At 44.0% G+C, this 21826-nt stretch overlaps 1 protein-coding gene across 6 annotated transcripts in view; it reads right to left on the bottom strand.

Annotated features, from left to right (window-relative positions):
* The window catches only part of nbas (NBAS subunit of NRZ tethering complex), a 126005-nt gene that overhangs the window by 37228 nt on the left and 66951 nt on the right, over nucleotides 1–21826 (bottom strand). For 5 of the 6 annotated variants that reach the window (XR_012951601.1, XM_076084747.1, XM_076084749.1 and 2 more), the window contains 6 exons: nucleotides 16039–16262; nucleotides 15739–15849; nucleotides 9860–10110; nucleotides 5987–6327; nucleotides 3618–3842; nucleotides 643–833 (listed from right to left, as the gene is read on the bottom strand). Coding sequence is in view for 5 of the 6 variants with exons in the window: in XM_076084747.1 (XP_075940862.1) it covers nucleotides 643–833; nucleotides 3618–3842; nucleotides 5987–6327; nucleotides 9860–10110; nucleotides 15739–15849; nucleotides 16039–16262 (1343 nt within the window). In the remaining variant the exon portion in view is untranslated. The remainder of the gene's footprint in view (nucleotides 1–642; nucleotides 834–3617; nucleotides 3843–5986; nucleotides 6328–9859; nucleotides 10111–15738; nucleotides 15850–16038; nucleotides 16263–21826) is intronic. The other variant, XM_076084748.1, reaches the window with a different exon arrangement.

Below are 21826 nucleotides of genomic sequence, written 5' to 3'. Positions count from 1 at the left end.
TCCCTGCTGCCTTCGTTAGGTTAGTCACAGTGTGCGTTATCTTTGGTAGCACACAGTGCATAAGACTACAGCGGGGTAATTTTCTCAGTGCCGTCCTATTATTAACCGTTTTCTGAACAACTCAGGGCTAGCAGGGGGCCTATGAGTGTGCAACACCATTCATGCTTTATAATATACCCAGTGCAAACACCAGAGACGCCCACAAAAAAGAAGAACAGAACAGTGTTCTGAGATGTTATGACTTTATCTGGATTATGGTGGTGAGGCATAAAGTAAGCTTCACTATATAGGAAAGTGTATGAAGGAAATTTAGTCAGACATATGACAACTTGCACTTTAGGGATGCTGGTAGGTTTATTATTAAACTGAAGAGAAAGCCAGGCCAGCATGTTACCCTTGCTTCCACTCTTTATGCTAAGCTATGCTAAACTAAGCTAATCTCCTGGCTCCAGCTCCACAGTTAGGTCACAGACGTGACGTTACCGATTTCCTCATCTAACTCAAGAAAGCGAAGAACTGTATTTAAAAAACAATGCAGAGTAATTAATTCTCGTGCACAGCCAAGCTTCTCTGTGTCACTGTCTGTGTTGTCAACGGGCAGGTGTTTTGTAAATTGTAGGGACAGAAGCAGAGAGATGTTACCTGAGTGCGGCCACCACTCGCTCCATCGCGTCACGAAGCACCGTTTTCACAGACAGGTTTTTGGGTCCAACCGCCACACGCAGAAGCTCTCCAATGCGCTCCAGAGGCTGTCCATCAGTTGCCATGTTGACTGCCAGCTCAAGTACTTTTGACCTCTCGGATCGGGACAAATCATAAAGTTGGCTGTACTGCTGGAATAAAGAAAAACAAAAGTGATGGTGTGAGAGACTGCAGACGTGTTTGACCTATCGGGGAAAATACGTGATAAAGGAAAGCAAAGTTCACAATATACAAGTTCACAGCCTTGTCAAACAGACATTTAGAAAAGACAAACAGACACGAGCAAATAGTAATGTGAGATGGCAGAGACAGGACTTGCAGAGTGAAAGAAGTGCAGTGTGGTTCCTTGTCTTAAAATATTCTTTTCCGTATATATTCATAATATATTTCATTCCTCTATAGGCAGAACTCTCATCTTTGAGTAAACATTTCAGTACATGTAGTACTAGAGTACATTGAGTCAGAGCAGATCCTATTCAAAACCTCGATCCCAGTGGCAGCTCCAAGGAGCTGTGGTCTGGTTGGTGCTCGTCATTGCAGCAACCAAAGAATATGCTTAGATGCACAGCGCTGTTGTCTGCCAGGGGAGAGACAAGAAACAAGGCCAGATGCTGCTGTCATGTGTCATTTTTGGTGTCTCGAGTACCTCAAGATGGCAAACTTTTAGAAAACAATCTGAAAGCACGAGTGTTTGGGAAAAACAGTCGCAGAGGGAGAGCTTTCGTTGATTCCCCGTTGCATCCTGAGCGAGACATTGACATTCTTGGCATCAAGTCAAAGCACAATCACCGTTGGTATTGGACTCAGACAAAGGTGCCCCTTGTCCCCTCTCCTGTTTGTAATATTCATATGATATTCATGAGATATGGACGTCATATATTCATTTATATTATATTCATAGGAAGGTTATTAAAGCCTTGCTGAATACTGCTTGAGCTTTTTTAGATAATGTTCAGAAGCCGAGTGTGATACAGTTTGGGAGTCAAGTTTGGGACCATGGTCGTCTCTTGGAAAAAATATAGATCTTTCAGTACAGGCACAGAGGAAGTACTGTTTCAGTGCCAGTTAAGGACATGTGGGTGTGGTGGAAGAGCTGCACGATAAAACTAAGCTCTCAATACTCTGTTCCAATCCTCCCTTATTAGCACACGTTTTGCTGACAGAGAGCGATTAAGGACACAAGTGGCAGGTGTGAGGCTGGATTAACTGAGAGTAACAAGACGGAATACCAAACTCCAAACAGCAAATGTTATTGGTGGCAATGTTGGTGCCAAACAACAACCTCAACGTCCCCAGTTTGCATCCAGTGGAGGATCCTTGTTGCGTTTTATTTCCCATCCCTCTCTCGTCTATCTACTGTTGCTATCAAATAAAAGGTTAAAAATGCCCTAAAAGATCATTATTTCTAAAAATGATGGTAATTGTGCCTGCTACAGCACTGAGAAGGCTAATCACCACAGTCATGGGTTTTACACTCTGTAGTATTTGATTCATTGTCTCTAATATCAAAGCGACATGAGCAGGTTGTAATACAGATCTGTACTTACTTCGACACAATATCTGCAGTGTGTGTAATTTGCCGTCTGTCTTCATGGCAGGTCAAGGCGCTGTGGTAGATTCCTCTACGATCCACTATTATCCCCGGCAGCTGGTCACGTACGCTTGATAAATGACCACAGTGTAGCCAAACAGAGCCTACACGGCTCCTTCTATCTATCTTTCTCTACCGATCTGCCCTTTCCTGGTACTTATATCCTTTGTATCAATCTCTAAGGATATAATCGCTTTCTGCACTAGTAGAAGGAAACATTGTACAGGTTGGTGTGTGTGTGACTTTAGCATTGTAATGCTTGTATCTTCTTCATCATTATGGAGGGTAAACGCTTTCAAGCACCGATGAATCATTGGCTAAATATCATAAACTTGCACAGTGTGGGGGTCAGAAATGATCAGTTTCCTTGGGTGTCTCATGGTCGCATAGCAACACTCAGCTCCCCAAAATCACAAAGTCCCCTCTCTCTGGCCCCACATACACACACACAGACAGACAAAAACACACATGTACACACACCCACACAGAGCTACAGGGAGGTGACAGTGGGGCAAGTCAGCGTGACTTTGCTTAATGACATACAGCGTGGTGTGAACACTGTACATACGGCCATATGTCAGGGCTCGTTTCAAACGGCAGCCCGCAGATTTACATTAATATATATCCTTGCAGCTGGTCCCAGTGAGGCTGGGAAGAGCTTAGTCGAGCAGAACCAACCCAGGAATATACAACACATACACACACATATACACACACACACACACACACGCAGTCTGTATATCCAACAAAAGGTGACCCCGTGACCAGGCAAGGGGAACAGGATGCGAGTGTTCAAGTGTGTGTAAATGTGTCTTAAAGGAAGTGAATGAGTGACTTGATCAAAAGGATTTCGTAGAATTGCTATTATCAACAAGATGAACACACAAACAAAGGATATGTCCCTTGTAGATGTATGTCACAGTATGTCAGAAAGTTTATGGCATGCGTATTACGTTAAAAAATTAAGAACAGTGTATCATCTCGTTTATCCTACTGATGAAGCGAGGTCTATTTTGTAACTATTTAAAGGTGAGCAAGCACATATTCAAACAGTCTTGCCATGTTCAGTGTATTTTTTTTTGTGCAATTTCTATGAGTTTCCAACACAAAGCCACCAGATTTAGCTGCAGAGGATTTACAAAGACCATCTAAATCCTGAACTGATCACTCGACATAGTTTGCTAAAGCGCACCGATGAATCACCGCAGCAAACGATTCGCGTGTCTACGTCCACACTACTTTTAACCCATCATTTGCCATAAAATGTACAGCAAGACGTCTTCTCCCTCTTTAAGATATGAAGTGTCTGGCAGATGGGGCCTACCTGCTGGCTGTCTTTGAGTGACAGAACGAAGGCATGGCTCAGGGTGTCCAGGTGGGCCAGCGATTGCCGCAGGTGTGTCAGAGCCTCATCAAAAGTCATCCCTGCTGGGTGCGACCCTTCCTGCTCACCGCTACTTTCGCCTCCTCTCTTCTTGCTCTTCTCGCCCAGCTGGCGCAGGGCTTTGGTGGCTCGCTTTATCACCTCCGACCTCGCCTGGATGCTCAGCTGGAGACAGAATAGGATGGACGGAAGGAACAGAATAAGGAGGAGGAGAGACAGAGGGGATAAGGAAAGCAAATTGGGGTGAGGGTGTGGGTCAAATTGAGGGAAGAGAGGGAAAGAGAGGTGCACAAGTTATGTGTATTCATTTCAAACTTACCATGTTGACGAGGGGCAGGTATGGCCCGATATATATGCACCAAAGGATATATGCACGAGGAATTGGGGTAGCATGTGTGTGAGGAGTGTGTCCGTGTGCGAGAGAGATCTCATAGCTGCCAGCCTGGTGTGATTGATTCTATTCAGTGGGAGCAAGTTAGCCATTCATGGAGGGAAGAGAGGGCCTTTGGCTGTAGGAGGTTTTACTCTCATCCATGGAAACATGCGCGCGATGACAAGCCCCCCCACACACACACACACTCACACTAGGTAGACACTTAGAAATCATCCAACTTCACATTTCCACCTACCTCAGCCACACACTCAGACACATGCAACTCATACCTCTGCCTTTGCTAGATAACATGACTGAGACTGACAGCACTTCTCTCTGCCAGGACAGGGTGATCACTCAAATTAAGTTTCCTGACAAACCTGCACAATTTATTTTCGGGGGGGTAAGTGTGTATAAGCATTGTGTGCGTACATCGTCTTTTGTTTTACGTGTGAGTGAATTAGATACAAGAACTCACAATCAACTTCATTCAAAGCCTTGGGCAAGGTTTGAAAACAGGCTGGAGGTTGAGCTTCCACTAAAGAGGCTACCTCAGATCAATACTTCAGAGAGGGGAAAATGCCAACACTGTATTTCCCCTCAAAATATAGGTGAGATACGTCCCAGCCATCCGTCTCACCCTTTGGCCTTGTAGGAAACGGATCAGTCCATTGTGTGGGGGGCAATGGGGGTGTGAAAGGTCAGATGCATTCCAGGTAAAGGAGGTAAAGATTTTCCTTTGAGGGTTCGAAAGGGAGAGAAAAAAAGGAAAGAGGAGGAAGGTGAGGGAAGAAGGAGCAGACAGTGGGTTTCTGAAGGTTAATCTGCATGTTAAAAAGCACAGTGGAGAAAATAGTGCCTGGTGGGAATTGGAGTTTAATTGGCTCTGAAGTAGAGTGGGATCAATTAGCTCTCTTGGAGTGTCTGGGAAAGACAAAAGTGACATTGAAGAAAGGTCTGGGGTGGGGAGCGGGTGGCAGTGTGCCAGCATGAAAAAGAGAAAAAGCAGTGGGCTACTATTGATAAGGTGCGCTGAGACACTTTCCCCTGCAAGACAATTTTTTCAGAGTGCTGTAATTATGTGGCTGAGATTTCTTGTGCTATTTCATAATTTATTTTATAAATCATGACTGGTATACGTGTGCTTTGAGGTGGCAAAGTGTGGATGTGAACAGCATAAATTAGGAAAGGGCTTATGGCGTTCCAAAAATGTAGCCGAGGGGCACGAGAGACGACTGGGCGGACGATGGAGATTACAAAGTGAGGAAGATGACAGTTGGATGAATCTTGTCTGGGTGGCTGCCGGGAACCAACTACCTTCTGTGCTGCAATTCTAAATCGTCAGTCTGCCAAACTTACACCAGTTCCTGTCTGAGCCTCCTTCACACTGTACTGTGTCATATAATGTTTCCTCTTTTCTGCCTGGCGTACAGTGATTCAAGTGAAAGAGATGGCTGGATTTCAGGGGGGAAAAAACGCTGCTAAATTGCAAATTCAGAGCATATGATTGAGGGATTGCCTCCACACGGCTCTCAACATGGAAACGGCTGAGCTGGTGGCTCGAAGCTAGAAGAAGAACGCTAACAGTGCAAACAATGGTAACAGCGCCCACAGACCACACAGTGTTAACCTGAAGGGTAACTGGTAGGTGGGCGCTATGTTTCTGCGTCAATGCCGTTGGTTGGGATGCCGGTATAAGCTTTGACCGCTATGAGCGCAGTGCAGAGTGGCGGCCATTAGCTAGCCAGTTGGTAACACACACACACACAGAGACTCGGAGTCACTAGCCGGTCCGGCTACATAAAAACAAAGCACAGAGAACCTGCTCAGGTCGACACATCTTTACATAGCAAATAGTTTGCCGCTAGATTAATGCCCTGAATTTTACACCTTTAAAAAAACACAAGCATCCCTGTTTGACCGAATTTAGGCTTACATGTTCAGCTGCATCAGGTGAGAAGGTGATGGTATCCAGGAAGTGGACAGCGTCAGCAGGGACAAGCCTGTCCAGGTATTTGCCGCAGGTGTTGTACGCATGGAGGTATTCCTGGTCGCTCTGAGGGGGTCTCTTCAGCAACTGGGGGTCTCCTTTCCAAAAGAGCTTCTGCAGCCACACTGCGTGGACTGCACTGGGGGACACTGTGGTGCCTCCACCACCAGGCACAGGCAGCTGATTAGCAAGTTTGGAGATAGATAGGACGTTCTGACTGGTCAGAACTGGTTGTAGAGTCAAAAGCGGATCCAACGATTCATCAGTCAGGTTCCGGTAGTTCAAACCTGCAGGAGAGAGTTTATTATTTAGAAAAACGACGCTCAAAACCAAGATGGCGACGGCCAAAATGCAGAGCTCAAGGCGTCAAAACCGTAGTCCACAAACCAATAGGGGACGTCACATTGAGTGCGTCTACTTCTTATATACAGTCTATTCTTTGTACACATGATCTACTGTGGCTCACATGTTCAATGCTTTCTAAAGGGAAATATTCATTCAAGCTCAACACAGTAACACGATGAATAAAGAATATGACCTTTTAAGTTTATTCTTTAATTCACATTGTTGAATATATCACACTGATTCTCTTTACTGCTACTCTTAGAAATACAGCAACATTAAAAACACAAAAGGCATTTTGAGGCATTGTGCATACAGCGTTAGCACATCTGCATTTACTTGACGAGGCAGAGCAAAACAGCTGCATTGTGGGGGAAGAATTAGCATTCAAATTACTACGGCACGCCCAACACGTCACGAAAGTGGCAGTTTTCTGCTGCATTCACATGCGTCATGTCCAAACCATGCAGCACTTGCAGGATAATTACAGTGATTTGATATGCAGATGTTGTGAAATGTTCCATTACGCGACAGAAATGCACAGAAGAGAGTAAAAGGTTTATGTGAACAACAAAGATAGTGTGTGAAAGGGGTGCTGTCTGCTTGAGTCCACATGCAAAGGTTTGTGGATCCGTCTGAAAGCGCCATACCTCCTACCACTGCAGTACTCTGTGCGTGTGTGTGTGTGTGTGTGTGAGAGAGAGAGAGAGAGAGAGAGAGCAAGTGGCGTGCTCTTGGTCTCAAGCGCCATCAGACAGACACATTACTGTGGCAACACCACAGCCTGTCTGGGCTTTAAATATTTAACACTGGTCTGCCTGTGGGGAGGGCTCCGTCAACGCTGCTCGGAATCCCTCACGTGCGCACACACACACACACACACACACACACATGAAACTGAGTGTGCACACACACACACACAATACTTTCAGACAGGCCCAGACGGACACTTAAACCGCAGATAAGAGTTACATGCACTTACACATGTACACTCTCTCTCCGTCTCTGTCTCTCCCCTGCCCCACCCACTCCTCTTTCTGCCTCCGCCTCTTCCCCACTCCAAGCAGCATTTCATCCTCATCCTCGGGAGAGCCCCGCTCAGACAGTCACCTGGTACTGTGTCTGAAACCGTGATGAATATTGGACACACACCACCTGTCTCTACATGGTCTGGATGCCTTTTAAGTCTGTTTAGGAATGCAAATTAGTCACTTTTGAGTGTGTGTGTGTGTGTGTGTCTTAGAGTTGGAGTTAGTCGAAAGTTGGTGGCCGGTGAGACACCGCAACAGCCTGTGTGTCAATTTTGCTACAAAGTGTGAATGTGAACATGTGTGAGTGTGTGTGAGAGAGAGACACACAGACTGTGCTAGATTGTATGTGTTATATATGTATGTGCCAGCGCATAAGTGTTGCTCATGCATCTACGTACAGTATACATGTGTGCGTGCTAATGTGTATCTGGTGGTCTTACTTTTGCTGCAGTTGTTTAATTTACAGTTTGCTAAGCCCCTCTCCTGAACAGCGACAGTCCAACAGGAGCTCAGCAAACTGCGACCAGGCATTGCAGCCGAGTCGACCTTGGGGATTTCTCCTCATTTTGAAGCCGTGTGTACGGAGCTCCAGTAAGAGCAAAGACTTCATGTTCCATTTCTGGTTTTGTCTCTTAACTTCCAGCTGCTATAAGACCCTTTTCACAGCAGACAGTTGACTTGGCAAAGAAGGAAAGGTCATCATTAATGTTATTAATTAGTGATTACTGCATTCCATTTAGGGCTCTGATATTATGCGTGCTCACTCACTTACTGTCATGGGTTTGAAATAAAATCACCCATCTAGGGCTGGGCAATAATTCTGTGTGATCATTTATTGTCTTTCAACAAAATCATATATTGAGATATGCCATTATATTGTCGAAATTAACGATAAAAAACACACAAAAACACTAACTTTATCAGAAAATCCCTAGTGGAGTTAAATCTAACTATTATTATCTTAGTATGATTACTCTGTATAGTGTGCATGCATTTAAATAGCTGGAAATATTCATTATTTTCTCCTGTATAATTCTACTTTATGTCTAAAAGAAAATGTCTAATAAAACGAGAAGATACTCGGTACTTTTTGTAAAGTATTTAATTGAACAGCTTTGATATTTAGAAATCTGCTTTTGAAATCAAAGAACCATTGTTTAAAAAAAATAAACGACTAGTAATTCCAAGTGAAAATGAGCAACACTAAAGAATCAGTTTCTATTGTCGAGATATGATACGGTAGCTGTGTGTGTGTGAGTGAAACTGAAATGAAGCAGCAGCAGTGAGAGCTTAAAGTAAAGTACCCTTTTTCTTAGTTCATGCAGAAATGCAACAAAGTGTCGGTGTGGATGACTCAAAGGTGAGCGTGTCTGTGTGTGTTTGTGTGTTAAACACAGACATGTGTCACCGGTAAAAGCTGCGGCGTTATCTGGGGCTGAGGGAGGAAGCGAGGCGTGAAAACGAGGCGTGAAAACACAGCTGACACCCGGCTGACCTTTACTGAACTCCATCGACAGGTGACACCGCCTGCAGCCGTACACACAGCAAAGTTTGTGCACTCTAGCCGGACCGCTGAACCGGTGACACGCTACAACCTGGACACGGCGTCCTTGGAGAGGGGGGTGCTGCTGCCACAGACATCTAAGTGGAAACAGCATCTCACTGCGACGCTGTCGCTGTTTCGGGAGCTTGGGCTGTTAGGTAGATCGACATATAATACAGAGGTGGATTGCCTCACTTGTCGTTTACACGGAAGTGCGAATGGTTTTGTTTGTGTCAATCCTGTTGCTTTTTTCTATTTTGGAAACGAACATGAGAGCTGGCGGAGAAAGAGAGGAATAGAGTAAGAAGAAGATGACGTAGAAGATGACGGGCGTGTTTGATTTGTCCTCTTTTCAGAGTGATATTAGGATTGGTGCCAGAAAGGTAGACGATCAGTGACATGCGGTTATCTAGCGGCTAGAAGGAACGTCAACATCTGTATGCGAGTCATCAATCATGCCGAGAGGGATTTTGTTCAAGCCTTCAGCACTTGACTAGATTTCTTGACATTAAAGGCTTCCAGCTGATTTTCCACTAATGATATCGGTGCATTAACCCATGGCTTTCTTTCTCTATTTTCTCTCTTAAACAGCATTACGTGTTCGGCAAATTGGTGCTTTTGTTGACTCTGATTTTCTAAGCAGTGCCATTGTCGAGCAAAAGCAAATCAATTCCTTTCTTTATGATAGATAGCTCCTGCATACACGATCGCATGAGCAAAGTGTGGATGAATACATTGCGGATGGATTAGTAGTTACCCATATCGTTAGAAAGAATAGACTTAATCAGGCTTCAGTTGCAAACTGCATCCATTGATTGAAGGGGTTACATTTTTCATGAGAACAAGCAGCTGCCTTTTGTTCTTCCTGTAAGCCACCTACTAGTTTTACGGTAATGGTCTTACCGTTGGCAACAGCTCGAAGCTTCTTGAGCAGTTTGACATGGGAGTCCGGCTTGATGGTGGTGGTGACGTAAGGCTCACAGCCGGCAGCGTCTAGTAAGGTGTAGTAGTAGAGCAGCCGGCTCTGGTCGCTTCCCTCCACAGTGGGCAGAACATACTTGGTCATGTGGCTGTAAAAGGCCTCAGGGTCGCACTTCAAAGTGTCAAACAGGCCGAGGGACTCGCTCCGGGTTTCAATATCCTTGGTGGAAAGACTGGATATGGAGGTAGAGGTACGGGGGGGGGGGGGGAAAGGAAAAGAGAATAAAGCCATGAGAAGGTTTTTTGATTGTTTCCAAACCATGAAGTTTTCACAGGGATATGAACACACAGCAATAATACAGCCTATCCCGAGTTCAAAGCTTTTACGTTTGCTGTGTTAAACACCTGCTGTGTGAGATATGTCTTCTCTATGGAAACGATCCATTATGTACACAGGATGTAAAACACTTAGCAGCAAGTTTCTGGCATCACAAACAGCGGTTTGTTTGAAAAACAAAAAAACAAATTAAGATCTAAGTTGTTCACATAAGAAGAGATAACCACCATGCCGGAAAAAGATATGAGCAATACTGACAAAGAAACCATCAAAGGAGGAAGACAACCAGCACTGTAAAATATTTGGTGGTATAGAAACAGCACTGATCTGAAGGCTTATCACCAAAGACACAGTCCCTCGAAATAAAAGATGAGGATTTCATAGATTACCACTGAGAATAGAGGAGAAAAGAAACGAGGAAGACGGAGAGAGAAAAGAGAGAGTAAGAATGGGATGTGGAAATAAATCGGGAAACAAAGGTTAAACAAGGGAATGAAAAAGGCAAAAGGAGAGCTAGTCGCTGGTTGCTGGTTGTCACCGAGGGGCTCTGAGCAATCAGTGGCTGTCGTTGAGTGCGTTTGTGTGACTGCGAGTGTGTCTATCTGTTAGAACGGGACGACATCAAAGAGGACAATGGTTCCTTCAGGCTCTCCAGCAGAGCTCCCTGGGAGGCTTTCGCTAATGAAAAAAAACAGACAGCGGCAGCAGACAATAAGCTCAATAATGTAAATAACACTAATCGTCCTCACAACAGGGGCTCTAATAAGACCGGAGTCAACTAGAATAACTAACTCCAAGTAAAGACTCTCTCAGTCACTGCTCCTCTCTCTCTCTCTCTGTCCCAACAGCACACAATCACAGTCGGATGTTTCATTATTTAATCACATTAGCACCAAAGTGACTGAGAGCACCAAGGCATGAGAACAATGGGAACTTGTCCCGGTAGGACCGTTTGAGTGATGTTAAAAGTTCTCCTTGGCAAGCGCACACAGGCAGACACACAGAGACACACACACACAGCTGTGAATGGCGGATTGCTTTGGCAGAGGGTGTTAACTGTGTTTCTTCAAAGCCAGGTCGTCGCCTCACCTTTGCCTTTCTTCTCTGTCCAGTGACGAAGTGTTTAGCGCCTCCTCTCTCTTCTCCATCTGTAACTTTCTGTTGTTTCCTAGCGCTGCTCACTCGCTCGAGTGTTTCTCCCTCTGTACACAGCACTGCTCCCCTCGCTCTATCTCTGTTGTGCTCATGTGGCTGTAAAAACCAGGAGCTTCTCATTACAATCTTTTCTTGTTCGTTTTTTCAAAAGCCGGAAAAAGAAACCGATTTAATACGGTGGAGTATTCCTCATTCTCTCTCATCCCGTCTCTCCTTCCCCGTCTCACATTACCATATTCAGTTTCTTGTCTCTTCCGCCACGTCTAAAGAAAATCAGGCTGCTTATATTCTTAAATTCAGGAGCTTATTTAACTGCCGTGGTAATCAGACGGACTCTATGGGGGCTTTGGTGATTCAGCGCGTGTCAGTGTTGTTTTGAATTCATGCAAACTGTATTTTTGTTTCTATGATCTGTGCTGCTAATGAGTACAAATGACTGTCCAGTAAGGGGGTTATGAAAGTGTGTGTTGTGCTGTCCAGGACAATAGCACTCGACAATTTGACTTGACAACAAGAGGCATACAGCCGATTCACTTTCTCTTTTTGAGGCAAAAAGAACTCAAGCATCACATTCTAATCGTTTTTTTGTGTGAAAATGAAACTGTGAACACAAATATGACATATTATCAGATATTGTACGGTGGGTTTATCAGATTGTTTTTTTACTGCAAACAGTTGCTCAGTGTCGATGGGAATGTCAATAGTTTTACAGTTATTTGGCCATAAACCAAAAGCACAGGACAAATTTAAATAGAGCAAACTGGTGGACCAACCAACCTAGAGCGCCGCTGCTAGCACGGCGAAAATTCAGCTTTCACATGTGTTCAATTTCAGGCAAAATAAAATACTTTTATAAGAAAAATAATTACCAAAAACAAGAATAACACAAAGTGGTATATGGCAGTTAAGAACAGCGGGTTACAGGAGGAGCTGATGGCATCACTGGACTGACTGCTTTGTTTTAACTGTCAAACTAAATGGCCCAAGTGCCGTGCATGTCCCTGGTATCAGACAAAAGTGTCAACTTGTTTCAATCAGTTCAGTCAACTCGGTGGAGTGGGCCGCTTCAAAGGTCTGGACCCACGCAAGCCACACATAGACCCCGCCTCAATGCAGTCAGAAATATTGTACCGTTTTGTTCCACCGACTCCAGTACTAAACCATACGCAGCTGTATTCTTCAGTCCAGCTCCGGCTTTCCCTGCTTCTCCAAGAAGCATGCCCTACAGTCACGCTCCAGGCTCAAACCTTGCATGAGAGCAGCACATCGACAATCCCGACAGTAAGCATCAGAACCAACAGCAGCCGAGCATAAGAACGTACGGGACTGTTCCTAACCCGTGTGCAGCAGCAGCAGCACGGTCCTCATTCCCGCTTTTTTTATTCTAGGCTGGAACACTCATGTCAACTTCCTCACGCATACGCCAATAAGAAGAGCCTCAATTGTAGAAATGATCATTCACTTGCTCATAATTTACATTTTGCTAAAAGATCAAAATACAAAATCTGCAACATGGCAGGAAGGAAGAACTCCATTAAGAGTAAAAGGTGAAACCTTCGGTGACGAGGGGAAGCTTTGCTGTGACGGGGGCGACTGCAGTTCACAGTGTTCTTTAAGTATTGATTTAATTTGCATGCAAGGTTAAAGTGACTGGTTTAGATAGAGAGCAAAGGAGAAGTAAGGTTCAAATTAATTGGTGGATTTCATGAAAAGGAAATGGCTTAGGTTAATTAAGGGGTCTTTGCAACCAGTATATTGGATTCTGGCACCACAGGAATCACAGAGAGTCAATACTTGGCCTTCTTGGAGTGCTTTATATTGATCCAGGACACTATCAACTAAAAGGAGCACAACTGGCAAAATGTCACGATTCAAGTCAGACTATTTTGACCACCTGGGAAGCCAAAAAGTTGTGACTGCATGGTGTGTAACACTGCCAGTCTCGGTTTCATTAACTCAGCGTATTCATCAACCGAATCCTGACGTGTGCCTAACATCCTCCGTGATGTTCGGCACACGCTGTGGTGGTAAAACTTTCACAAGACGCCGAGTTCATTTTAAGCGCACAGAAAAAGGGCGTCGCAAAACAGAGAGGACAACTCAATTGGCCGGTTACGAAGTAAAAAGTCGACATCCTTTTCTGTTTTTGGAAAAGTAATTTTAATGATCTAACAGCTGTCATTAAAATGTCAATAGAACTTCATGTCCCTAAAGACTCCCTACGCACATCTACAAAGCCCTACACGCGGAGCGAACGGCTGAGGACGGTGGCGTTTAGCAGGGCATCGATTCCTCTCAAGAGTTTATTCTGTGTTAATAGGACTGTCTCAGGGACACTCTGGCTCTATCATCCATCTCTTCTTCCTCCATCCATCTGCCCCCTCCCCCCTCCCCCTCCCCGCTCACACTGATTCAGTGGGTATTTCTCTGCCTAATGACCTTTCTCTACAGCCTGCATTTTGTAACACTTAGCGATGACTGCTCAGCAGCTCTTTCTACTCATTTGACCTGAAGTACATTTATGCATTTTTTTCCATTTGTCAACCCTTTAACCGTTTTAGTATTACTATATGTGCTTATTTGTGCACATCAGGACTTTTTAAAACTATTTACCCTACTGTACTGCCAGTGCGAGGGCTCGTTCATCTCTGCTTGTAGCTTTAATTACCAACTATATTACTGTGATACCTTTGAGTCGAATGCCAAAAATAAATGAAATACTTTTGCTCCTCTGAAATAGAGTAATGTTTGATCGCCCTAATCGAAAGAAAATAATGAATCAATGTAACTTGTTCATAAAAGCGCGTGAGATTCTGAATCATAATTTCGGTTTTCTCAGCCTGCTCCTGTAGATTCCTCTTGTACAACATCAGGAGGATTCGGGGAGCAGCCCACTAGGTGTTCAACCAACGACTACTGCAACTCCCTTCTCGATGGAGCGCCTGCGTCTGCCATCGGTACTCCCGAACGCTGCTGCCCGTCTGGTGTTTAACCTCCCGGAGTTCTTCAACACCACTCCTCTTCTGCTTTCACTTCACTAGCTTCTTGTTGCTGCTTGCATCCAGTTCAGGATGCTGATGCTGGCCTTCAGTGCAGTGAGGAATGCTCCTTCCTTCCTCCAAACCATGGTCAAACTCTTCGTTCCGGCCTGCTCCACCTCTGGATGTGTGGCTGTCCCGTCGCTCCTCTCGGTCTAAGCTCTTCTCTGTTCTGATCCAAATAGTGGAAAGAATTCCCCCACTGAAGTCAGGATTTCACAGTCACTGCCCATCTTTCTCCACAGCCTCACTTAGCTGCTTATTTAAGAAGGTTGCACTCCAAATCTCTCACGACATTTAGTTTTTTGAGTTTGAATGCACTTACTGTAAGCCTCTTTGGACAACAGTGTCTGACTTGTGTTATTTCCCTTACTCCAAGCTGGACTTGATTCCCGGAGCACTGTGCTGTGGCTGCTGCTGCTACTAAACAGAATGAGTGAAAGAATGCATCTCCCTACAGGGATCAATAAAAGTTTAAATTCCATCTCACACCTCTGCTTCTGTCTGTGTGCATCTTTTCCTTCAAGTCTCCCCTCGTCTGCTCTATTTATATCCGTCCCTGTGTCCAGCCATCCGTTAAATCAATATGCACATTACAGATGCCTCTCGTCGAGATTATAGTGTGAATATTCTTCAGGCATTTGTCATGATCTTGAGATTTTGGTAGAAACTCACACACACACACACAGCAGCTGTGGTCGGGTCTGAAGGAGGAATAGGTTGTAATTTATCGTTAAGTGGAGTCCATAAACCATTTCCCTTATATCAGAATGCGACAGGGGGATATTTATCACAGATGCACACACGTGTGCGCACAAACACGCACACACATCTGCTGAAAAGGCATTATATTAAAACAAGGAAAGGTGCAGAGCTAGTCAGTTCCCTAGCTATAAAGTCAGAGAGCAAATAGATTATGGAAATAGACTCTGACACACTCGCATCCTCTCTCCCTCTAAAACACAAGCACTCACATACGAACACATATTCTCAACATGTTTGATTTACCCTGGGGGTGCTATGAGTAGGCTTTTTATGGAGGCGGGGTTTGTCGTAACTCAGAGGCTGTGTTGCTACTTAAATTCACTTTGTTACACAGCACTTTTCAGACTTCTAAATGGAGGACAAGGACATGTGCACATACTAAACTTAATAAGACATGAGAATACAGAAGTAGACATGAGCAGTATGCGTTTCTTTATCAAAAAACAAATGCATTCAGGAGCATTTCTAGTGCACATTGACTGACTAAATATTTCAAACTGATGAGATGCTCAGGGAGAGGTTATGTGAGGGTGTTTTCATTTGTGTGTGTGTGTGTGCGCATGTACCCGCTGTCCGTAAAGAGGAACTCGAGGTGAGTCATGTAGACCTCCCACAGAGGAACACTGTAGCGCTTAGCCAGAGACAGAGCGATTCCGTACACGTCGTCCTGCAGTGTCCTAATCACACGTAGAGAGGAGAGAACTATGATCAGATTTCATCGCATTGAAGCAGAAGCTCCCACTCATATGCATATGTCATATGCAGTGGGTTTGCTTTTGTTTTTCATGTCAGATTATTTACTCAAAGTTCAGTCATTCAGTCAGAGAAACAAGGCAAAGACGGTAAATTGTCCACTCCCTCCTTACTCTGTGAGGCCAAGGATGGTCTCCTTCTTGTAGTCGGCGTCGGAGCTGAAACGCTGGACGTCCACTCCGCGGCCGAGCCCCTGCAACACCTGGGCCTGGGTAAAGTCCCTCAGACGCTCGTTGTACACATGCAGCTGGCCGATCAACTTCTGTTGCTCCTCCGGCCAATCCGAATACGCAGACACATGCTGCGTGACCAATCGAATGAGCTCCTTTGGGTCAGCCTATGAAAGGGGGAATAAATCTCATGTTTACTCACCAAATGCTGCTGAATGTGTTATTTCACGCTGCCTCACAGGGTAATAGTGTATGAAGAGGACACTTGTGCTAAAAGCCCAGTTTAGTAATCCTGAGAATTACTATAATGTATTACACGATCCTCTGAATAAAAGCACAGAAAAACTGGACTTGCAAATCCCTGGTGCTTTGCTGTGGGGGAGTATTAACATATCGGCTCCTGATTTTGAAAAATAAAATCTTTACCATGCCTGCCACACACACACACACACACACACACACACACACACACACACACACACACACACACACACACACACACACACACACACACACACACACACACACACACACACACACACACACACACACACACACACACACACACACACACACACACACACACACACACACACACACACACACACACACACACACACACGTTTCCATCTGCCGCCGTTCTTCATCTCTTCAGTTGAGTGGAAGCTTGAGGGACATTTTATGCTTCACACGGCAACTTTATTACCTCTGCCAAGCATTACAGAGTTATGTTTGTCCGAGTTATGTTTGTCTGGTCCTGTTTGTTCCTCTCTGTATATAATTTAACTGAACATCCAGTACGGAGAACAAGTGATCTGTTTTTACCTTTATTAGCTTTCAAATGCAGTTCCTACTCATAGAGCGATACAGGAAGTGCACCACGCTGTACGAGCCATAAATAAACTGCCCTGAAGGCTCCTCATTAAACTACGTGACACACTGGGGTTCAAACAACCTGCACTGTGTGGTATCTGAAGCTTCACAGGTCTTTTGCTGCTTTGCAGTGGCAAACTAATGAAGCTATTTTCACAAATGGCTGTAATTTAAAAAAAAAAAAAATAGGCAGCAAAAGGTAGGGGAAGACAAATGTACCCTGGCTTTACTTCTATAACTTCTAAAATGTTGCTTCCAGGAAGACATTGACTGAGTCACCCCATTTAAATCAGCCAACTCAATATATGCCTTTTTTCCTACGCGCCTGGAAAATATGGGTAAATGTACCAGGAACCATAATTGCTACCGGGACTCAGGCCTATGGGGAATTTGACGGTGGCTACACATTTATGATTGAGAATGTCATGCGCGGGGAGCGGTAGGCGAATGTTGCATCTCTCCCATCACCTCTGTTCTAATTAAATGAGCTCCGGAATTTAGTTTTTGGCATCTTATACGTTGTTGCCCAGCAGGATGAGATGGTTTATTTGTTGATCTTATTTGCATAAGGTAATTATGGCTGCTGGAAATGTGTGAGCTTGAAAATGGTGTGTGTGTGTGTGTGTGTGTGTGTGTGTGTGTGTGTGTATGTGCGTCTATCTCTTCCTGCTCTCAGCATGTGTGTGTGTGTGTGTATATATGTGGGTCTTTAGATGTGGCTTCGGCGGCAGACCTGGTGGCAGTTCAAAAGCAGGACAGGAGGGAGGGAGAGAGGAGAAGAGTTAGAAAGAGCAGAATATTAAAAGTGTAGAGAGTCAGAGGGGGAGGAAATAAGCCAGGAGATTGGAGCATGGAGAGTCAGGGAGGGAAAAAGTAGGGTGGTATTTGTAAATGCCGGTATCATTTAAAAAATTCAGACAAGGAAGAATGACACACAAAGGAGAACATAGGGAGAGAGAAGAAAGTCTGCTGGAACTGTGATGGACAGGCCGATGTTTGAAGAACTTTATTGAAATAAGTCTTTGATGACGAAACTCTATTTGCTGTCTCTCTCCCACCCTGTCTGTCAATCATCTACAACACTTTGTCCTTTCAGCTAGCTGGATTAAATGTTCCATAACCTCTCCGAACATCGTTTTCCCCTCCTCTCCCTGAAATCCTTCCTCTTTCGAAATAAGTATTTCTTTGCGATCCCATTTAGTCTTCAAATTAAGCAAAGACAACACCCGCATTCCTCATTTTCTCTTCATCTTATATAATGACTTGCTTATTTAATTTCAAAGTATCTTAAAAAGCCACTTATAGTCAGATATAAATGTATAAACTGTATGTCAAGTATAATTTCATAAGGTAGCGCGTGATGTTGCACAGCTGGGAGGAAGCCAGCTCTCTCCAACTCCCCTTTTAGCTGTTCCACCGCTGCCCCGGGCTCTTCTCTCCACGCTCCCCCCTCCTTCCTGTGATGCCGCTTAAAAGCGGGAACAGTGTAAAAAAAAAAGCCTACGTCTCGGTCTCAAATCTTTTCATCCACGCTTGCTCTCTCATTTCACTCCTAATATCCCATGTTACCGGGTTTCAGTCGCAGCCCTGCACCCATTTAATCTCCTTTTGCCTTCTCCAAATGCTGCCTGAAATAAAATATTATTATAGGAACTCTTTGAGTTAGTCAATGTTATCATCGTAACTAAATCTTAATATGACATAAGCAGCGTTCCGCCTGTGATTGCTAACAATATGTAAATATATTATAGACTGCTAATATTATCAAAAGATACATTGATATCAACATGTTGTACGTGTATTCACAGATTAGACTCTCCTCATTTCAGGCATTGTTGTACTTTTCAAAAAGAACACCGTATTGTAATGAATCCAGGTAACATCGTGGCTGCTAAGATAATAACAAGGTGAAAGATTTATAGCCGCGCTAGCAGAATAAATTCATATTAATTGCAAGAGTGTTACAATCAAACCAGTCCATGTGTTTTAAAATGTGTGTGGGGGGGGGGTTAAACTCTGTGTTTGTGTTACCATCACATCATCAATGCCCCTTGTAGTTTTAAACACATTGTCTCTTTGAGTCTCTTTGAGTGGTAAGGAACACATAGAGGTTACATGAATTCCGCATCTAGCGTGTTAGCTAGTAACGATCCTAATGAGTTATGTTTATATCATGCCTAACACTTAGCTATACAGTCAGTGGCCTCATTAGCACTAATTCATACAGTACAGTATGTGCACATTATTAGGCAGGCTGCTGTAGAGGGCTGATCGCTCCATAAACAAGCTCTGCTGCACTGTGGGTCATAATACACCATGAAGGGGACTGATCACAAGCCTGCCAAGAAGACTGCAAAGACACGGATGAGAGGAACAACTTAGCACAATCAACCCCAGTGCATCGAATCAAAAGGTTCAGAGAGACTACATATAGTCTCAAACCTTCCCCTTCAACTGCAACAGTGCATAAAGAGTTCATATTTGTCTAATAGGGCTCTTTCTGCAGCTCTTCTGCTCCACGGAGCTCACGTGGGTAAAATATAGACCGCTAATGATCGTGGTACAAGAGCTCAATTTGTACAAGGAGAGGAGAGCAAAGTCATTGAGTTTGCCGTGCTTTTCCTATGATGGGGCAGTGATTCGGTCTAACTCATTATTCCAATCAATTCAACAACGGGGAGACGGCGCAGTCGTCCAAGGTCGGGTCCCGCACCCGGCAGTTTGAATCCTGTTTGCAGCCATGAATTTAAAAAAATAAATAAATAAAAAGCATCTGCGGTGGACACGGGCAATGTGAAATGTCACTAGATGTAAGCAAAGTGCCGTTTCATCATGTGATCTCGATGCTATTAGGGAAACACTTTCATCTTTGCTCTTAAAACAAGTTCTGTCTGCTGAGTGCTTTAATGAAACTGTGCGCTTTATTTTTCCAATTTATTTTTTTTAATTTCCCATATTATTTCCAATTCACTGACTCAGTACAGAGCACCTAACAATAATTGGTGGGCTTTTATTACAAAGGGAAACATCAGGATGAGATGTTCAAAGAGCTAAGAGCAGTTCCGCATGATGTACTCTACAGTCACGCTGTGTGTGTGTGTGTGTGTGTGTGTGTGTGTGTGTGTGTGTGTCCATAGCCCGGTTGTGCATGCTTTAAATGCGCCTTTGCTTGTGTGCACCAAGAGTGTGAGTGATCAATACTCGGTGAGAGAATGGCGACTGCAGGCGAAGATAAATGGCGTGATTGAAAAATCTCAATCTCTTTACTCAGCACATTGCTGAACGTTGGCGGCACATTCACAGCTACAACTATGCTAAGCGCCAGGATTCCGACACACACAAGTACAGGTAAACAGACCTTAACACGTCCATGAGCACGGGCTATTGTGCAATACTGTGTAAATACCACCAGCAGAACAATTACGGTAAAGAGCGCCTCTATGTCGCAAACGAGCACTTTAGTCGGAATAATGAAAACTTCCGGTGCGAGCAAGAGGAAATCAGCTCATTATGCCTCGGGGAATAATGGAAACCTAGCATCCGTGTCATTGAGCCCGGTGCTGCTCCGGTATGCCTGGGAGCCGTAATCATCACTTAGACCTGAGAGCCAATAGTGGGCTACAGGGTCTGTTTGTTGTACTGCTCTGTAACCAGAGGCGCCTATCTATGTTCCCGAGCTCCTATGTTCCAGACTTTAGACATTGATGCATGTATGAATGTTTTTTTTAACCATTCAAATTACATTTGAAAAGTCCATTTTGTAATTTGAATTGCAAAGATAGGCCTGAGCAATGTCGTACAATAACAACCCTGGAAACATGCAGTAGGACCGACTACAGGAGCTGACTAAATAGCTACAAAATGAGATAATGCACAAGCATCACAAGACCTAAGGACGTAACTATTAATGTAATATTGTGAGAGCTGAGAGATATTAGAGTGACGCGGGGACCACTGGCTTATTTTTCCACAGTCTGAATAAAAGAAATTGCTAAATGTGACTAAATCAGCCTCAAGTTAATCACCAATTTTGGTAAATGTACTCGGTAAATATTTGAAAATATATCAAAATAGCATTTAAGGGATTGAGGTGAAGTAGGAAGAGAGGTAGAGTAAAGAGAACGACAGGGTTTTAAATGAAAGGATCACTTTCAATTTGTTACGAATCGGTTCATTTTCATTTTCATACTCACCAAAGGTCTGGGAACGAGGCAAATTTCACAACAACAACAAAAAATAGTCCAGGGAAACTCGCAATGTAATGTCTTCTCCACGATTATCCAATTTGGAGGTAAAATCAAATGAGAATGTCAGAAATAACGCCCTCATTAATTCCATCAAGCACGCTGAAAATGCAGTTTGGCCAGTAGTTGTGTTTTCTCTTCCATGTATGTTTGGATACCCAGATATCAGTGATTAACTTGGTGATCATTGAGTTGAGACTTCTGTCTCACACCTGTCAGTTCCAAAGGATTCCTCATAATCAAACTGAGGTATCTGCTGCAAACCCTCATGGTCTTGTTTCTATATAGCCACTGTTACCGCATGTTGTAAAGTTCTGGTCATGTGTTTATTAGCATAAATGTCATAAAATAACTCTCATGTATGTGTGAGTGTGTATGTGCTGAATAGATAAGGTAAATAACATGTCAACAACAACGATTGATGCATTGGTAAATCACTCCTAAAGGTACATATTACTGTAGGAGTCAGGAGTCAGAGCAGCATACATTTTCACAATGGGTGCTGATGTTTATCATATGTGACATTTATGAATAAGTACTGTATGTGTGTGCTTTTAATGAAATTGACCTTAGGTTTCAATGTTTTCTTAGCAGGCAGCGTCAGCTCCAAAAAA

The sequence above is a fragment of the Anarhichas minor genome, unplaced genomic scaffold, assembly GCF_050575085.1.
Source record: "Anarhichas minor isolate MPS153535 unplaced genomic scaffold, ASM5057508v1 ptg000136l, whole genome shotgun sequence".
NCBI lineage: Eukaryota > Metazoa > Chordata > Actinopteri > Perciformes > Anarhichadidae > Anarhichas > Anarhichas minor.
Note: the sequence above shows the minus strand (reverse complement) of the source record. Positions and strands in the feature narration are given on the sequence as shown.